Genomic DNA, 16790 nt, shown 5'->3' with positions numbered 1-16790 from the left:
CAGTGCGGCCTCATCAGTGCTCACCAGTGCAGGAAAAAACGTATCTATTTACAAAATTTAATAACTTAAAACAAAAAAACTTTTTTTTTTTTAATTTTTTCGGTCTTTTTTTATTTGTGCACCAAAAAAAGAAAAAACCTTGTGGTGATCAAATACCACCAAAAGAAAGCTCTATTTGTGGGGAAAAAATGACACAAATTTGGTTTAGGTACAGTGTTGCATGACCACGCAATTGTCATTCAAAATGCAACAGCGCTAAAAGCTGAAAATTGGTCTGGGAAGGAAGGGGGTTTAAGTGTCCGGTATTGAGGTAGTTAAAGAACACAAGCAAATGTGACAGTTAGCAATCCCAGCAATGTAACTGTTTTTTTTAAATCTTTTAGTGCCGGTTCACATATGTGCGATGACATACATCGTATGTGATTCTCAGCGCACTGCTCTGCAAATCACATGCGATGTCTATGCGATGCAAATTCAGCCATACATCGCATTCAGACACAACTCGCACAGGACCCTTTTTTGGGTCAGCACAAGAATCGGATCGCATGGTTGTTCACAGCTATGCGACCTGATTCATGTCCAAACTGACAGTTCGCACTGCGATATGCGAACTGATCTGGGGGTGTCGTTAACTTTGTATTGACACCCCCAGCGATTTGCATATGGCAGTGTGAACTGCCTGCGATTTGAATGCGATGCAGGAACCAGTGGATTCGCAGGGTTCCCGCATCGCATGTTTGTGTATTGGGACTAAATTGATGGGTTTAGTTTTGTTTATTGCTGGGGCTCTGGGCTAACAAGAAGAAGCGGGGGCAACACTGGAGGAAATATTGGTAGCATAATTAATGTGGAATGCTCTGTGCTACAGAATATTATTTTTTATCAAGTCGTTATGCTTTAAAACAATGTCCTGTTTGGGAAGGGTAATTACTCATAACCCCCCCACAAACTGCAGTCAAGCCATCAGACAGTTCCAAATTAGTGGTCATGCTATCAGACAAGTTTTTTTTGTGTTGGAAATTGTAGACGGAAACATTATTTGACACAATGATTGTAACCTACAAAATAATTATTACACAAATGTGTCATACACACCCCCCTCTACCATATCTTACAATACGGTTAGATTTTACTGTGGAAATTTAAAGATACAGAGCCCCAAATATCACCCCTTAGTCTACAAATTGTCATTTTCGCAATACTAAAAAATGGATCAGACATGAAATCTCCCATTGGACCAATACGTTTAAAATGCAGATGTGTCATACACACCCCCCTCTACCATATCTTACAATACGGTGGGATTTTACTGTGGAAATTTAAAGATACAGACACCCAAATATCAATCCATTGACTACAAACTGACATTTTCGTAATACTTCAAAATGGATCAGACATGAAATCTCCCATTGGACCAATACGTTTACAATGCAGATGTGTCAAACACAACCCCTCTACCATATCTTACAATACGGTGGGATTTTACTGTGGAAATTTAAAGATACAGAGCCCCAAATATCACCCCTTAGGCTACAAATTGAATATTTTTCAAAAATGTTAAATGGGAGAAAAATAAAATCTCCCATTGGACCAATACGTTTACAATGCAGATGTGTCATACACACCCCCCTCCACCATATCTTACAATACGGTGGGATTTTACTGTGGAAATTTAAAGATACAGAGCCCCAAATATCACCACTTAGACTACAAATTGACATTTTCGCAATATTTCAAAATGGATCAGTTATGAAATCTCCCATTGGACCAATACGTTTACAATGCAGATGTGTCATACACACCCCCCTCTACCATATCTTACAATACGGTGGGATTTTACTGTGGAAATTTAAAGATACAGACACCCAAATATCAATCCATTGACTACAAACTGACATTTTCGTAATACTTCAAAATGGATCAGACATGAAATCTCCCATTGGACCATTACGTTTACAATGCAGATGTGTCATACACACCCCCCTCTACCATATTTTACAATATGGGGGGATTTTACTGTGGAAATTTAAAGATACAGAGCCCCAAATATCACCCCTTAGTCTACAAATTGACATTTTCGCAATACTTCAAAATGGATCAGACATGAAATCTCCCATTGGACCAATACGTTTACAATGCAGATGTGTCAAACACACCCCCCTCTACCATATCTTACAATATGGGGGGATTTTACTGTGGAAATTTAAAGATACAGAGCCCCAAATATCACCCCTTAGTCTACAAATTGTCATTTTGCAATTTCCACAGTAAAATCCCACCATATTGTAAGATATGGTAGAGGGGGGTGTGTATGACACATCTGCATTGTAAACGTATTGGTCCAATGGGAGATTTCATGTCTGATCCATTTTGAAGTATTGCGAAAATGACAATTTGTAGCCTAAGGGGTGATATTTGGGGCTCTGTATCTTTAAATTTCCACAGTAAAATCCCCCCTTATTGTAAGATATGGTAGAGGGGGGTGTGTATGACACATTTGTGTAATAATTATTTTGTAGGTTACAATCTGCTGTGCATTGTGTCAAATAATGTTTCCGTCTACAATTTCCAACACAAAAAAAAACTTGTCTGATAGCATGACCACTAATTTGGAACTGTCTGGTGGCCTGACTGCAGTCCCCACAAGGAGGGATATATGCTGTAGCAGTCACCTAGGTTTAGTGCAAAAAAATAATAATGTGAATGAGCCCTTACAGGACAAGCTGATTGGTAAGCATGCACCACTGCTCCAGTATTGATGAATCCCCCTTGGCTCTATGAGGTAGAGCTCAGTGAGAAATGATCTATCCCTACATAGCCCTTCTCTAGAACAGAGGCATGCTGGTATTTGCAGTCCTCCCAGCTCTTCACTCACACCTCTGCCCTATAGCCCTCTGCACACCCGCAAGCCAGCATGAGCCAACTCTGTGAGAGTCACGTGAGAGACAGCTGCCTCGTGTCGTCACGTCCGCCTTTGGCCACCAGCCAATAGGGCTTGTGTTGATGTCGGGCTGCTGAATATTCATGAGGGAGACTGAGAGGCGGCAGAGGAGACGGTGATACTGGACAGCCGGGGTGTGTGAGGAGGGACGGAGGGCAGCCTGTGTCGGCGCTATACACCTCTCCCTGTATATATATATGTATCTCTCGCCTGACTCATTGTAGTGGGAGAGCGGAGCTGAGTGCGGTCATTGGGGGAGCCTGTCAGCGGGCCTACCAGCTTCAGTGTTTGCCCAGGAGGGATCCTCTCCTCACCAGGACCGGCGACACCTCCCCTGCCCTCCCTTCCTAGTGTGCAGGGGAGAAGAATGAGAGAGAATGAGCCAGAGAGACACCCTGGTACATCTGTTTGCTGGAGGGTAGGTGTGCTGCATGTCACCTTGTGGAGGGTGGGAAGGGGACACAATGTCCATGGAGGGAGGGGGAGGTGAACCCCTTTATTATTCATACATGGGGCTGACAGGGACTTGTGCTGTGTGTGGGGTGCTCATTGCTCTGTCACTGATGTCACATCACTCTTCTAAACTGTGTCGTTGTCACTAGTAATGACATTCCATGATAACATGAGGGGGTGGGGGCGCCCCCTGGTGTGCAATCCTCTTACCGGAGGCAGCCTGGCCTGATTCATTGGCTGCGCTGTAAAACTTGCACTCAGTCACCCCGGTGCTAACACATAGACGGGGCAAGGTGCCTTGTGGCCTATTGTTTTAGTGTTGCATTATTGCACAGCTTGGTGCCATGTACTACATCACAGCTGAGGTACTTTGAGCTGAAAGGAGAAGTTTGGGGTATATATAAATAACACATTTTCACCTTGATGCGACAACTGACCCACAAAAGATCTAGGCCCCAGAACTGGTTCTCTGTCTGCTTGGAAAGTCACCGCTCCATGCCTTGCCTCTCCAGTGCTCACTGGCGCACCTGGATGGAGAGTGGGTGAGCACAGCTGGCTTTGGCTTTCAGCTATGTGCTTAGAAACACAATTGGCTACCAGGGTGGTGAGTGAATCCCAAAAATATAGTCGGGATTCTTTCAGATCCGGGAGCAGCTCTGTGACATCAGCTGACAGCAGGCTTTAGTGTCACAGGAGAACAAAAGCCAGTGCATTCCAGTGACCCAGAGAAGTATGACCTAAAAAGTTTAGCATTTCTTCTCTTTAAATGCAATGTCTTTTTGTGACAGTTAAACAAAATTGAAAAAAAAAAATGTAAACAGTGTGATGTAACAATGTATCTATACAGTGCACACCAGCAGCAGCCTGTCACGCAGAGCTACACATGTGCCTGCACGTGGGAATAAACCCTTCGAGTCAGTTCACACTATGGCGACACGACTTCGGGCGACTTGAACGCAACTTCAGCGTGGCTTGCACTGACTTCCCATAATGGAAGTCAATGCAAGTCGCTCCGACTTCGGCCAAAAGTAGTGCAGGAACCTTTTTCTAAGTCGGAGCGACTTGAGTCGTTCCTTTTAGAACGGTTCCCATTGCACAGAATGGAGCACGACTTGTCGGAGTAGTGTGAACTGGCACATTATGTGAAGTCAGTGCAAGCCGTGCCAAAGTCGCGGTGCACGGCGACTTGTTCAAGTCGCCCCGAAGTCGTGTCGCTATAGTGTGAACCGACTCTTACTGTTGAAGATTCATGGTTGCTTTGTGTGACAATTGTACCTGTCTTGATTTGTCCATCTAAAGCCAAACCTTATTCTTTTATGGTGTATTTCTACTGTGCACTCCAATTTGAGTAAACCCCATGTATTTCTTTATTATAGGTATGTATATTACACTGAGAATTTATGCAGCACTTTACATGTTGTACATTCACATCAGTCACTGCTATCCAGGAGCTTGCAATCTGAAGTCCTTAACTCCCATTCCTACATACACATACCAGGGAAAATCTAGACAGGAGCCAATAAAGCTACCAACATGTCTTAGGAGTGTCAGAGGAAACAAAACCCACACAAGCACAGGGAGAACATGCAAACTCCAAGGAGGTAGTGTCCCAGTTGAGATATGTATGGTATGTGTTTATTTACACCGCATACCAAAAAAAAATAAAACATTTTATATATATATATATATATATATATATATATATATATATATATATATATATATATATATATATATATATATATATATTATAATTTTTTTTTTTTGTCTGTGTGTGTATCGGTTAATTATGACATACACAAGTTCACAACCCTCTTCATAAACAGGGAGAACCAAATAGGATTTTTCAGTCCTAGAGTTTCAATAAAAAGAGAATCTAAAAAAGGTAAAGCTGCATTTTATTATTCAAGCTATGCTCTGTGAATGAGGACATGTAACAAATATAAAGTAAGTGTTATCCCAATCTGGCTGCAAAATTGGAAATAAGCATTAGGGTCTGGATAGAGTTAAGAAGGGTTAGAACCTCAGTCAGGTTTTTATTGCTTTCTTTGTCCCCATTGGGCAGATCACCCCTCTAGGTTTGTCCTGATGACTGAAATTAGCAAAAGTCTAAAATTTGGGGTTGTCACCAGAACAAGCAGTGAAGAGCGATCTTTCATTGGAAACAGCTGTTCAAAAGGGTGTTTCTGCTCTCTTTACACAGATTTCCTCTCCCCTTCTGTTATGTATATAGGACAGGAAGTAAAGGGAAATCTCCCCAATAGGACACAGATGACAGGAAAAGACATTGCCCAAGAGGTGTCAGTCTATCCTGCATATGGAAGACCTCGTTCACACTGGCATTACTGTGGTTATCTTCTCTAAATGCTGGAGAAGTGATTTATTAAGTATAAACAACCTTATACCTCTCAGATTACTTTTTGCATTTAGCTGCACCTCCGCTTGCATATAGCCACTTTTTTTAATTTCTCATCAGATCCTGGATGCACAGAATTTTATTTTTTCTAAACGCAGCTAAACTGACTGCACCACAGGTGAATGGCACCAATGAAAAGTCATTACTAACAGACATGCCCCTTCTAAACCAGGTCTGTCAGTGTAAATAAAGCCTGAGTGTTCTCTATTTTAGTGAGCCTGATGTATTGCATTGCCTCGGTCTGTGTTGCTCAGTGTATTGTTTTCTTCCTGCAATATTTTATGGGGAAAGTTCTGTGGATTATCATGGGAAGCGCACTTCTTTCCTCTGTCACCAGAATTCATGTAGGGCTTTCATTAGTGTTCTATCCGCGTCATCTATATTCTGATATATATTTCTATGTATGTCTCTTTTATAAATGTTTTCATGTATTTTGTATAATCTACATTAGTCACCTATTTCACTAATCTCATCTCTAAAGTAGATAAATGAAGGATGGTGTGCCATTTTCTGAGGGTAGCAGCTGATAATTCTATACTACAGAGGAAACTGAAGTGATGCCAGGAATATAGCAATATATGGGTTTGTTATATTCAGCTCTCTGTTTTTTACCTTTTTGGAAAGACCCTGTTATACAATATAGCCTATTACTGTAAGGACTCCTAGCAGCCACTTTAGTGGTATCTTTACACACACTATTCAAGGTAAAGAGACATTGTGTTGTGGTCTGGTCAATCAAATAGCCTTTCATGTTAGCCATCATTATCCCATGAAAAGTTCTATAATGACAGGTCTCTTTTGGTATTTAACTTACAGCTATGTTACTGATGAGTAAGGAGAGGAAAGTTTGTTTACACATACAAGTGTCATGGTGCGCCTCTTCCATTAAAAAGAATCAGTGGTTATCTTGAGTAAAGTAATGTCTGCTTTCGCTTGTTTGTGTTTCCAGTTTTGTTTACAGTCAATGTTGGCATTCAGAGGAGGCCAATCTGCAGCAGGATTATTACCATACAGTGAACAGAAGGCATCATACAATTATTTAAAGGGTTAGTTCACCTTTTACAGAAAAATATATAAAGTTGAACTAACAATCGTACACCCTTCTCACCCCACAAGTATCTGCTGTATTTACCTCTAGCGACCCTGAGTTGTCTGAGCTCATGCAGCCAGTCCAGCATTCTGAAATCCCCGCTCTTCCCTCTCTTCTCTTTGCACGGCACCTGGGATTGACCAGAGCAATTCAATGTGCAGGTGCTGGCCAATAAGAATTGCTCTCGTCTGTCCACACAAAAGAAGAGATTTCAACTCTCCAGACTTTTGGACTGACTGCATGGGCACTGACAGCTCATCATTGCCAGAGGGAAGTACAGTGGGGACTGGAGAGTTGGGGAAGGGTATACAGTGTTCACCGTTTAATTTTTTTGTAAAGGTGAACTAATACTTTAAGCGCCCATTCAGACTGGCGCGACACGACTTGCTGGGGCGACCTGTGAAGTCGCGGTGCACATTGTGCACTGCGACCTCGGCGCGACTTCCAGGGACTTCATCTAATTGAAGTCAATGCAAGTCGCCTCCAGGTCGCCCTAAAGTAGTACAGGACCCTTTTTCTAAGTCGGAGCGACTTGTGTTGCTCCTATTAGAACGGGTCCTGTACTATTCAATGGCGAGCGACCGACCGCGACTTCTTAGGCGACCAAGTCGCGCTAATGTGAATGGACCCTAAAGTAAAATTGACAATTGTGGTATGTTTATAATAGGCAAACTAGCACCAACTCTGATTGAGCCTAGGTTCACACTGAGGTGGGTTTGAAATTGTGCGAGTTCAGGTGAACTCGCTTGATTTCATACCGCCATTTTAAGTCCGACTTCGGGTGTGATTTGACAGACATCTGTGCTGGTTCTTGCACAGATGTTATTTTGAAATCGACATGTCAAATCAGCCCAATGTGAGCGTGGGCTAAAATGCACACTGAGGTTAATTTACTAAAACTGGAGAGTGCAAAATCCAGCGCAGCTGTCCATGGTAGCCAATCAGCTTCTAACTTCAGCTTGTTCAGTTAAGCTTTGACAAAAAATAAAACTATAAGCTGATTGGCAGAGCTTCACCAGATTTTGCACTCTCCAGTTTTAGTAAATCAACCCCAAGGCCTGCTACTGTGTTTTTATTGTTTTTTTTTTTTTTTTTTTTTTTTTTCTTTTTGCTGTTGTTTTTTTTGACTTCTTGTAAGAGGGTCACTGTTTTGTTTTTCATGGGTCCCACTGTGTGTAGGAACCTAGACATCTGCTTACTCCCAAGGTGGACTGGGGACTGTGGGATCTGTAGTGTGCATAGAGCAGTGCATATGACCACAATGAACGGCACTGCTTGTCCCCAACAAATGAAAGTAAGGGGGGAAAGGAAAGGTTCAGGAGGTCATTACAAGATGTATGCCACCAACTGAATCACTATCTGGTCTTTACAAATTACATTTTTATTGAGTCCCAATTGTAGAAGTCACTTGAGAATTGCAGATTCCTACACACAATCTGTCCTCCTTAACCCTTAGTTCACAGATCACAAAATGTGTGATTGTACAAGAGGGGAGGAGGGGCAGGCAAACGGGACAATTGCTGTGTAGGAGAACTGCAAGTCTCCAGTCAAAGCAGAAAGTATAGCATGGCCTATACTATCAGCAATCCATGAATGTGTAATTTTATAAAACAGGCAGTAATCCAGGAGGTGGCTTATAGATCCTGAGATTTAACTGTTTGTAATACAGCAGATTCTTTTTTGAACTTTTTTTTTTTTTTCTCCCTAGAGTTCTTCCTAAAGAATTAAAGTCTGCAATACCTGCCTCTCCTCCAATGGTCCAATGTCCTTTGACAGTGTTGGCCTCTTTTACCTGACTTTTTTTGATGTTCCAGGCTGCCGCCATCTGCGATGGTTAGCGCTGGATGACGTCACTGCTGTGTATGTGCAGGATTTCAGTTACCCAGCACACAGGATCTGCACTTGCACAGTCAGTATACACGCTAAAGGAGACTTTTAGCAGGTAGGTTGATTTTATTGTGGAAGAGACATTGCATGTCTCTTCTGCAATAAAGAGCCGGCCTGCTTGAAGTCCAGAAAAGGAGACTAGTTATACTTTAAGTAAAACAACGATAACACCCCCCCCCCCCCCCCAAAAAAAAAAAGAAAAATAGCACCGACACTGAATAACTGCTACTACCTTAACAGCTCTACTGCTGAAGCCCCCCTGCAATTCCAAAGGCAAATATTTCTATTCTGAAATGTGGTAATTACATAAAGCAAGATGTGTTGAGGGCTGCTTAAGAACAGAGCACTGCATTATGGGAGATGGTGTAGTATGCACTTTTGCCCCATACATGCAAGTTTTGGGTATTACAGTGGCTCCATACAGTGCAAGCACTTAAGTGCACCAATCAAGCGAGATAGGTTTACGGATTTTGCTAGTGCATTACTTTAGATATATTGCATTTTGCTGGTAACAGGTGAAATGTAAAAATGTGAGGTGATGGAAGACTTCAGTGTAAGCTTTAGGGGCAATAAAAAAAATAATTTTTTTTCATCTTGACATTTCAATAACAGTTGTTAGACCGACAGAATTTTTTTTTTTTTTTTTTTTGTATCTGGAAATTCTGGCAATAAAAAGGCAATTAAAAATACTTCAGGCTCTGACTGACCTATTGGTGAAAATCTTGGCACACATACCGCGGCAAAAGGGCAATGTCCTTTTTAAGTATTGTGATGGCCAGGAATCAAATCACATTGTTGTAGATTACTAAATGTTATTTAGCCTGAGCCAGATGAATACATTGTGAAATCCAAATATGATTGGGTGCATGGTATTGATCGTTTTTTCCTCCTGTGGCTTTGACCCAATACTTTTTAAAAATAGGGGTAACCATCTGTGTAGCATACAGTTCATTAAATTCCTAACTGTGCCATACATAGGACTTTTTGTTGTATCTTCTTTTCGGAGAAATTGAGCTAGAAGGAAAATCAAATCAAATTGCCAGAAAGTTTTCCCAGCAGGTTTCCCTAGCTTTGGCACCACATAAAATGAACACTGCTCGGCGTTAACAGCAGGCTACATTTTTTTTTTTCCCACTATGAGTGTTTGTCATAGCCACCTACTGATTCCCAAAAGCAGAAATTGTAGATCTGAACAATACCTTTTTTTTTTTTTTTTTAGATGCCTTAATTGGAAATCCTTTTATTGCACTTTCCTGACTTATTTTAGGGGTTTTTATTTTGGATATAAAAGGCTGTCCGCTATATAATGGTGGATCAAGTATGGTGGCTAGGCTGAAAAACATTGGCATTCGGTATGAAATATTCAAATCCTGGAGTTGAGGTTTATGTAAACTGTGGCAAAAGTAAAAAGTCTCAATTGTCATTGCTGTTGTCAGTGAACACATATTTATCTTGAGGAACGTGTTTTTGTTTTTCAATCTAAAGTATACAGTACCAGTGGGAAAGTAAGTTTACTGCAGCTTGTTGACTCCATTACCTATCCATTAAAAGAAAAAGTTATCTCCAAAGCTTTTTTGGCCATACTTCTCCTATGGATCAAAGGAGTGCAGTCCATTCTGCACTCCTGTGACCCATTTAGCCTGCTGTTGTCTGACGTCACTGGGCTTGAGAAAAATCCAGATTTGACAGTCGGAATCCACCCAGATGCCTGAACCAGCTGCTGGCGCAACCTCCCATCGAGCTGCTGAGAGGCTGAGCCAGCTGCTCCTGCCACCTCCACAGCCTATCACTCCAGTGTGCAGTAGAGGGGCAGAGCAAAGAGCCGGTGACAGATAGTCACCGGTTCTCTGCAGCCTGAAAACCGAGAGCTAAACATTCAGCAGTCTTTGATCTAGTGATCGACCTATATCGTTTTTTTTATTGCTGATATTGGCCGATGTTTTCGTACATTACATTTATTTATTTTTTACAGGTACTCTTGTGGAGGGATCTAGGGGTCTGAAAGACCCCAAACCCCTCCTCTGCACTTAAAAGCATTCAAAACGCCAAGTTTGGCTGTTTTGAATGCTGTAATTTTTTTTTTATTTGGTGCAGAGTACCCGGAAGTGATGTCATGACATCACTTCTGGGTTTTTACACGGAGACCTGATCAGAACCAAATGCGGCTTTGATCTGGTCTTCTCTTTTTGGCGGCCGTGCAGAATGGTTGCCTGGGACTCCCAGTGGGACGGGAGACCCAGGCGAGCCGCGGAAGGCGGCGGGAGTGGGGGGGGACGTCCCCTCCCGCTCCTTGTAATGACAGCCGAGCGGCTTCTCAGCCGCATCGGTTGTCATTACAAGACAGCCGACCGTCAGCTATGGACACCAGTACCGGGGTGATACCTCTAGCTGCAGGCATCGGTCGATTCCGATATATCGGGAAAGGTGCAGATCGGCCCTCGATATATCGGCTTTGCCGATAATCAGTCGACCTCTACTTTGATCACTCGGTTCTCGGTCTGGAGCCGGTAAGGAACAGATCGGACCGATGCGTCATCCACCTAGGTATGTATAACTTTTTTTTTTTTTTCTTCAGGAATCCCAAACTTCTCTTTTTCTCTTTTAAAGTAGTATTAAACCTTCCTATTTTTTAATTTTGAAGTACCTCTACCAGAATGTTTTTATAAAATACATCCCTAGTTACCTACTTTTTAAATATTTAAAAGCTGCTAGCTCCATACTCTGTATTACCACTTCCCCCAGACTGCAGGACTACATATCCCATCACCCTTAGTACAAATGGCAGAATGCGCATGTGTGACCAGCATCAATGGCTCTGCACCTACAGCTCTCAATTTTTTCTAAATAGAGGGTTTAATAACACTTAATATAGGAACCCCTGGAAGTACCAATTTTATATGTTAACTGTTGTTTTTCTATTACAAAAAACAAAAGCAGTTGTAAAACACTTGCTACTTTGAAGTCCTAGTAACTCTAACAGTTATGAAATTCCGGCATTTTTTGTGTGGCTCTTCTACATCTGCACGTCATTGCTGTTAAGTCGCACTACGAGCCCTGCATCCCTTGTCACCCTTCCAAACCGAATAGACTGTTTCCTGCCCATCAGCCATTAGATGGTGCTGTGCATACGACAAGTATGATCAAAAACTGTGGTAGACCTCATTTGCATATTCAGAAAAGACGCAATTCTCAGCAAGCACAACAAATGTGTAGGATCTAAATTTTATATGTTTTCATCTTGATCATGCAAATTGCGTTGTTTTCTTACATGCTGGGGATAGATTGTGTGCAATACAGATGTAATCAGCAAATTCACAGGTTACTGTGCATGGTCTCTGAATAAGTCCGTTCTGCCCTGGAACAAGCACTGCTTTAGGGGGTCTAGTAAAGGAAGCCGCCTTTACTTTTTACTATACCCTCTTACTATATACTGTACTGTGCTCTATATCAAGGGTTTCCAAACTTTCTAAGCAAAGTTTACTCTCCCTCAGACTTTGTAGGGCAGGCTGTGGCCTTTGGGAGTAGATAATGCCCCAACAACTGTGGGAGTCATGATGCCTCAGGTTATTTGGTCAGTAGGAGTAAAAATATGACCTAGTCTTCTGGCGTGCAGGAGGAGGAACAGTGCCCCATCATTGGTGTCAGTGGAAGGAATAGTGCCTCATTGTTGGTATCAGAGAGGGAAATGGGGCACTATTCCTTCTGATTTAAACTAAAGCAGGGTACACACTAGTAGAAAATCTGCCGAAAATTCCCGCCCGAAACGAAAAAAAAAACTGAGGGGCAAACACCAAAATTTTTTTCGTCTGTCTCCAGACGACCGGTTTAATGTGTATGCAGTACGTCCGTGAAAAATCGGATACGAAAGACCGTGCATGATCTGAAGTTGCTGACAACCCGGAAGTCTGGGAACAAATGTGCCAAAAAAAAGAAAAATCGGACGAGAAATTTTGTGAACATTTATGCACTGTCGACTAAAAACGGTAATGAACGCAGAGAAGACAGAGAAAAATCGGAGGATATTTCGTCTGATTTTTCGTCAAGTGTGTACGGCTCTTTAGGAATGCTATCATTGGTGTCAGTAGGTGAAATTATTCCCCACTGTTTGGTGTCAGTGGGAGAGGATTTATTCCCTACTGTTGATGTGATTGGGAGGAATGGTGCAACATTATTGGTGGGTAGAATAGTGCTCCAAGGGTCTGATGAAGGCAAACAAAGGGCCGCAGTTTGGAGACTATATATATCATAACTATGATGTGTACAAAAGGGTTTTATTAGGGCTATTTTTTATGGTTTGTTTCAGCTTTTGATGAAGGGGGCAGAGTACAGCTCCCAGAACACATTGGCTTTTATATACAATGTTATGATTGGAATGAAATCTCTTGATTTGAATTATTCAGTGTGGCTCTTCATTTCAGTTTTAGACTTGCCTGTCTTAATCACAGCTCAAAGTAGAAGGAAAGGCAGAAATGATCACCATTTAAAAAAATGCCTCCCCCCTGCTTCTTTGGGGTGGTCACGTGAAAGCTCCAGCTCCCCTTTGTCAAGTGGCTGGTGGGAGGGAAATCTCTCCTCCGCCAAAAACGGGGGAGCAATGGAAGTTGGATGGTGAATAGTTTAAAAAAAAAAAAAAAAGTTTACACTGATTTTTTACCAACATTATGCAGCATGTGTATTAGGATTGGGGTGACAGCAATGTTTAAAGTTCACCTCCCTTTTTTTTTTTACTTGGAGGCTGTAAAGCTGAATGCGGGTACTAAAGCCTCGTACACACGCAACGTTTGTTGGCCGTGAATTTTCGGCCAACGTCCGATCGGCCGATTTTCGGCTTGTTAGTATGATGCTTCCGACAACCGACTGCGACTTTTCAAAATCTGGTGTGCAGGCTATAAAATTTTTTTGTTGGCCGTCAACAGAACGGCCGATTTTCCGTCAGTCAGTACAGATTTCGGCAGACAAAAATCAGATGAGCAAGACTGGGCATGCTTCAGAGAAGAAAAAACACACAGAAAGTAAACCAGCACATGACATCACTTCTGAAGTTGGTTTTTGTTGGCCGAGAAAATTTGTGTGCAGTCTAGAGCACATTTCAACCAACACAACAACACTGGACAAAAGACGGCCGATCGGTCGGCCGATAATCGCTGCGTGTGTACGAGGCATTAGTGTATGTGTGCTTGTATGGACTGGCAGATACACAATTAACTACCACAGCCCTTAACAGCGCCCATTCATTGAGAACCGACAGCTGTAAAGAATGTTGGTACTTGTAGTTTTCCCATTCACAGAACTCTGGGAATGAGTGACATGGCTTGCTGTCACTAGAGGCAGCAACTGCAGTAGTGGGAACAGGTTACATGTTCTAAAAACGGTGAACTGTGATCCTTTGGTGCCAGTTCACATAAATGCGATGCAGGAACCCTACAAATCCACTGCGGGTTCCCGCATCACATTCAAATCGCAGGCAGTTCACACTGCCATATGCGAATCGCTGGGGGTGTCAAAAGAAAGTTAATGACACCCCCTGATCAGTTTGCATATCGCAGTGCAAACTGACAGTTCGGACATGAATCGGCTCACATTGGTGGGAACCACCATGCAAACCGATTCTGCTGCTGACCCAAAAAAGGTTCCTGTGCGTGTTCTGTTCGAATTCAGCCATACAATCTGTATGACTAAATTTGCATCGCACAGACATCGCATGTGATTTTCAGAGCAGTGTGCTGCGAATCACATGCGATGTCTTGACATCGCAAATATGTGAACCGGGACTTAATCCGTGATCATTTTAGCCTTATGCACTATAAATGTCATGGACATGTATGAAAAGTTAATCAGAGCACATCTTTGTTATGAGATTGTGCACTGTACTTTTGTGTAATAACATAACACTTTTTTTTTTTTTTTCCCTGTTACGCTGTAAATATGCAAAATTAGTTTGGTGGTTTTTTTTTTTTTTTATTGGTGATCATGTTTAGCAAAAGTCATAGTATAATAAAAACACAGAAGCTACTAAATAGTAATTATTAGGAAGTGAGAAACCTATTGTAATATTCAGTGGAGAAGGCGAGGTAGGTTTGCAGTTTTCCTGTGGAGTGAAATGTTCTAGTTCAGCACACAGCATGTTATCATTGTTTTAGTGTTTGAGGGTAAACTTCTCCAGAGAGCTGCTATACACTGCTTGGTCATGTTGCTGAGAGTAGGCCAAAGGTCATACCATTGAGTGTGTAGGGCACATAGCTGGAGTGTTTTTCAGTATAGGAAGAGGAATCTTGTAAATGCAGCTTTTCCACGTCACTAAGTAGAGCTGTACCTGGACAAAGTGTCAATGTTTCAGCCCAGCTTTACTCCTTTTTGAAGTTGCTCAAGGACACACACATAATATACTGTGAACAATGCTGTAACTCTTGAATTGCGACCATTCCACATGTACAGCGCGGCGGATGACTCACTATCACATTATATTTAAGACTCATCGCTGAAGTATTCATAATTTATCCTAGATGGAGGTTTTTAGTTTGCTTATAATTCAAGTATAAGTGGTGTTTGTAGGCCGTAATTTGCTGTGTTCTTCCTCTGGCAGCAAGTGCAAGTTGATCGATTGAGCAAGGCTGGGTTTTACCTGCGATTATCGCTATGGCTGCTAGCAATAATCACTGTCTTCTCCCAGCGGGGATGGCTTCCCCCTACCCCTGGCTCGGCAGGAGGGATTCTCCCAATAGCACTGTCTGTGTTGATGGGGGGTAGTGCAAATTTGGATGCAGGAAAGAATATCGCACTGTGTATTATCGATTGTTACCGATATTATGAATAGCACTGACAGGAGCTGATTGAAGGCCATGCCTTTATATTCAGCATGTGGGACTTTGCGATTTTTCTTTGAAATCTAAGGCTAGCCACAGGGCAGTCTTTAACACGGCAAAAGGGGCAGCTGCCCCGGGTCTAGTCATTGTTGTGGGGCTCAAAGCAGCTGCCCCTTGAGCCCCAAAATAGTTAAGTGGATTGAAGAGGGCACAAGAAAATTTTTGTCCAGGGTCCAATCAATAATAAAGACTGCCCTGGCTAGCCATACATTATGCCATACATTTTTTTAACCAGGGTGACTTGAGGTTTCTCATGGGTGCCTTGGTAAAATGCCTAAAAATTGCCCAGAAATTGTATACAAGCCAGCGGATAGATGAAGCCTGCCTTTTAGTTACACAAAGCCACAGGTTTTTATTGTGCACCATTTCATTCTTCTATCTGCCGCCATCCCAACGACCAATGGCATCATCAGTTGATATGGATTAAGTCTGCATAGCATCCTTGCTTGACCCTCCCCTGCCCCTCTCCATCAGCATTGGGGTCACATTATCTGAGTGATGGAGAAGAGAAACATTGGAATGCTAATCAGTACCAGTTTGCAAAAGTGTATTTGCTTTGGCAGAATAAATCACCTCTGACGTCGGGTGTCCTACTTTTGTGGATGTCGATGCGTTATGTAAAACAATTAGAATAGTGTTTACCTTTTAGAATGGGATGCTTTGGGACTGTCCATGATTTTTAAAGGATGCCTCGAGATTGTCCATATTTTTATCCCATTTTGGTATAAAGCCGAACAGGTGGGCTGAAAGGCCTTGCGCCGTCTTGCGACTTCCTGTGAATAATCGGCAAAGAGAAGGAACTTATGGCCATCCACTTGCAAAGATTTGGCGTTTCTAAAAGACCTCAATATAGCTACCCGGTCAGCATAATTGAGGTAGCGCACGATGACCGGGCGCGGTGTGCGCCGCTCGTTAGATGGGGGGCCAATTCTATGGGCTCTCTCCACTGTGCAGGGCATTGCGAGCCCTAAGGCCTGGGGGATGCGGGCTGAGCAAATTTCCGGAAGTGCCCCAGGTAAGACAGTTTCAGGAACACCGATAATGCGCAGGTTGTTCCTGCGAGAGCGATTTTCCAAGTCCTCCAATTTATCAATTACATATTGCTGGGTTTGCGCTGTCTTTTGATCCTGCAACATGGTC

At 42.4% G+C, this 16790-nt stretch overlaps 1 protein-coding gene across 1 annotated transcript in view; it reads left to right on the top strand.

Annotated features, from left to right (window-relative positions):
• The first annotated feature begins 3058 nt into the window (after positions 1–3058).
• Positions 3059–16790, top strand: part of SLC25A36 (solute carrier family 25 member 36) — a 111241-nt gene continuing 97509 nt past the window's right edge. Inside the window, exon 1 of the mRNA XM_082249534.1 lies at positions 3059–3359. Coding sequence (XP_082105660.1) covers positions 3319–3359 — 41 coding nt within the window. The 5' untranslated portion in view covers positions 3059–3318. The remainder of the gene's footprint in view (positions 3360–16790) is intronic.

This window comes from Pelophylax lessonae (assembly GCF_965119305.1).
Source record: "Pelophylax lessonae genome assembly, chromosome: 3".
In the NCBI taxonomy this organism is placed as follows: domain Eukaryota; kingdom Metazoa; phylum Chordata; class Amphibia; order Anura; family Ranidae; genus Pelophylax; species Pelophylax lessonae.
This window is presented reverse-complemented; position numbering and strand designations above follow the sequence as displayed.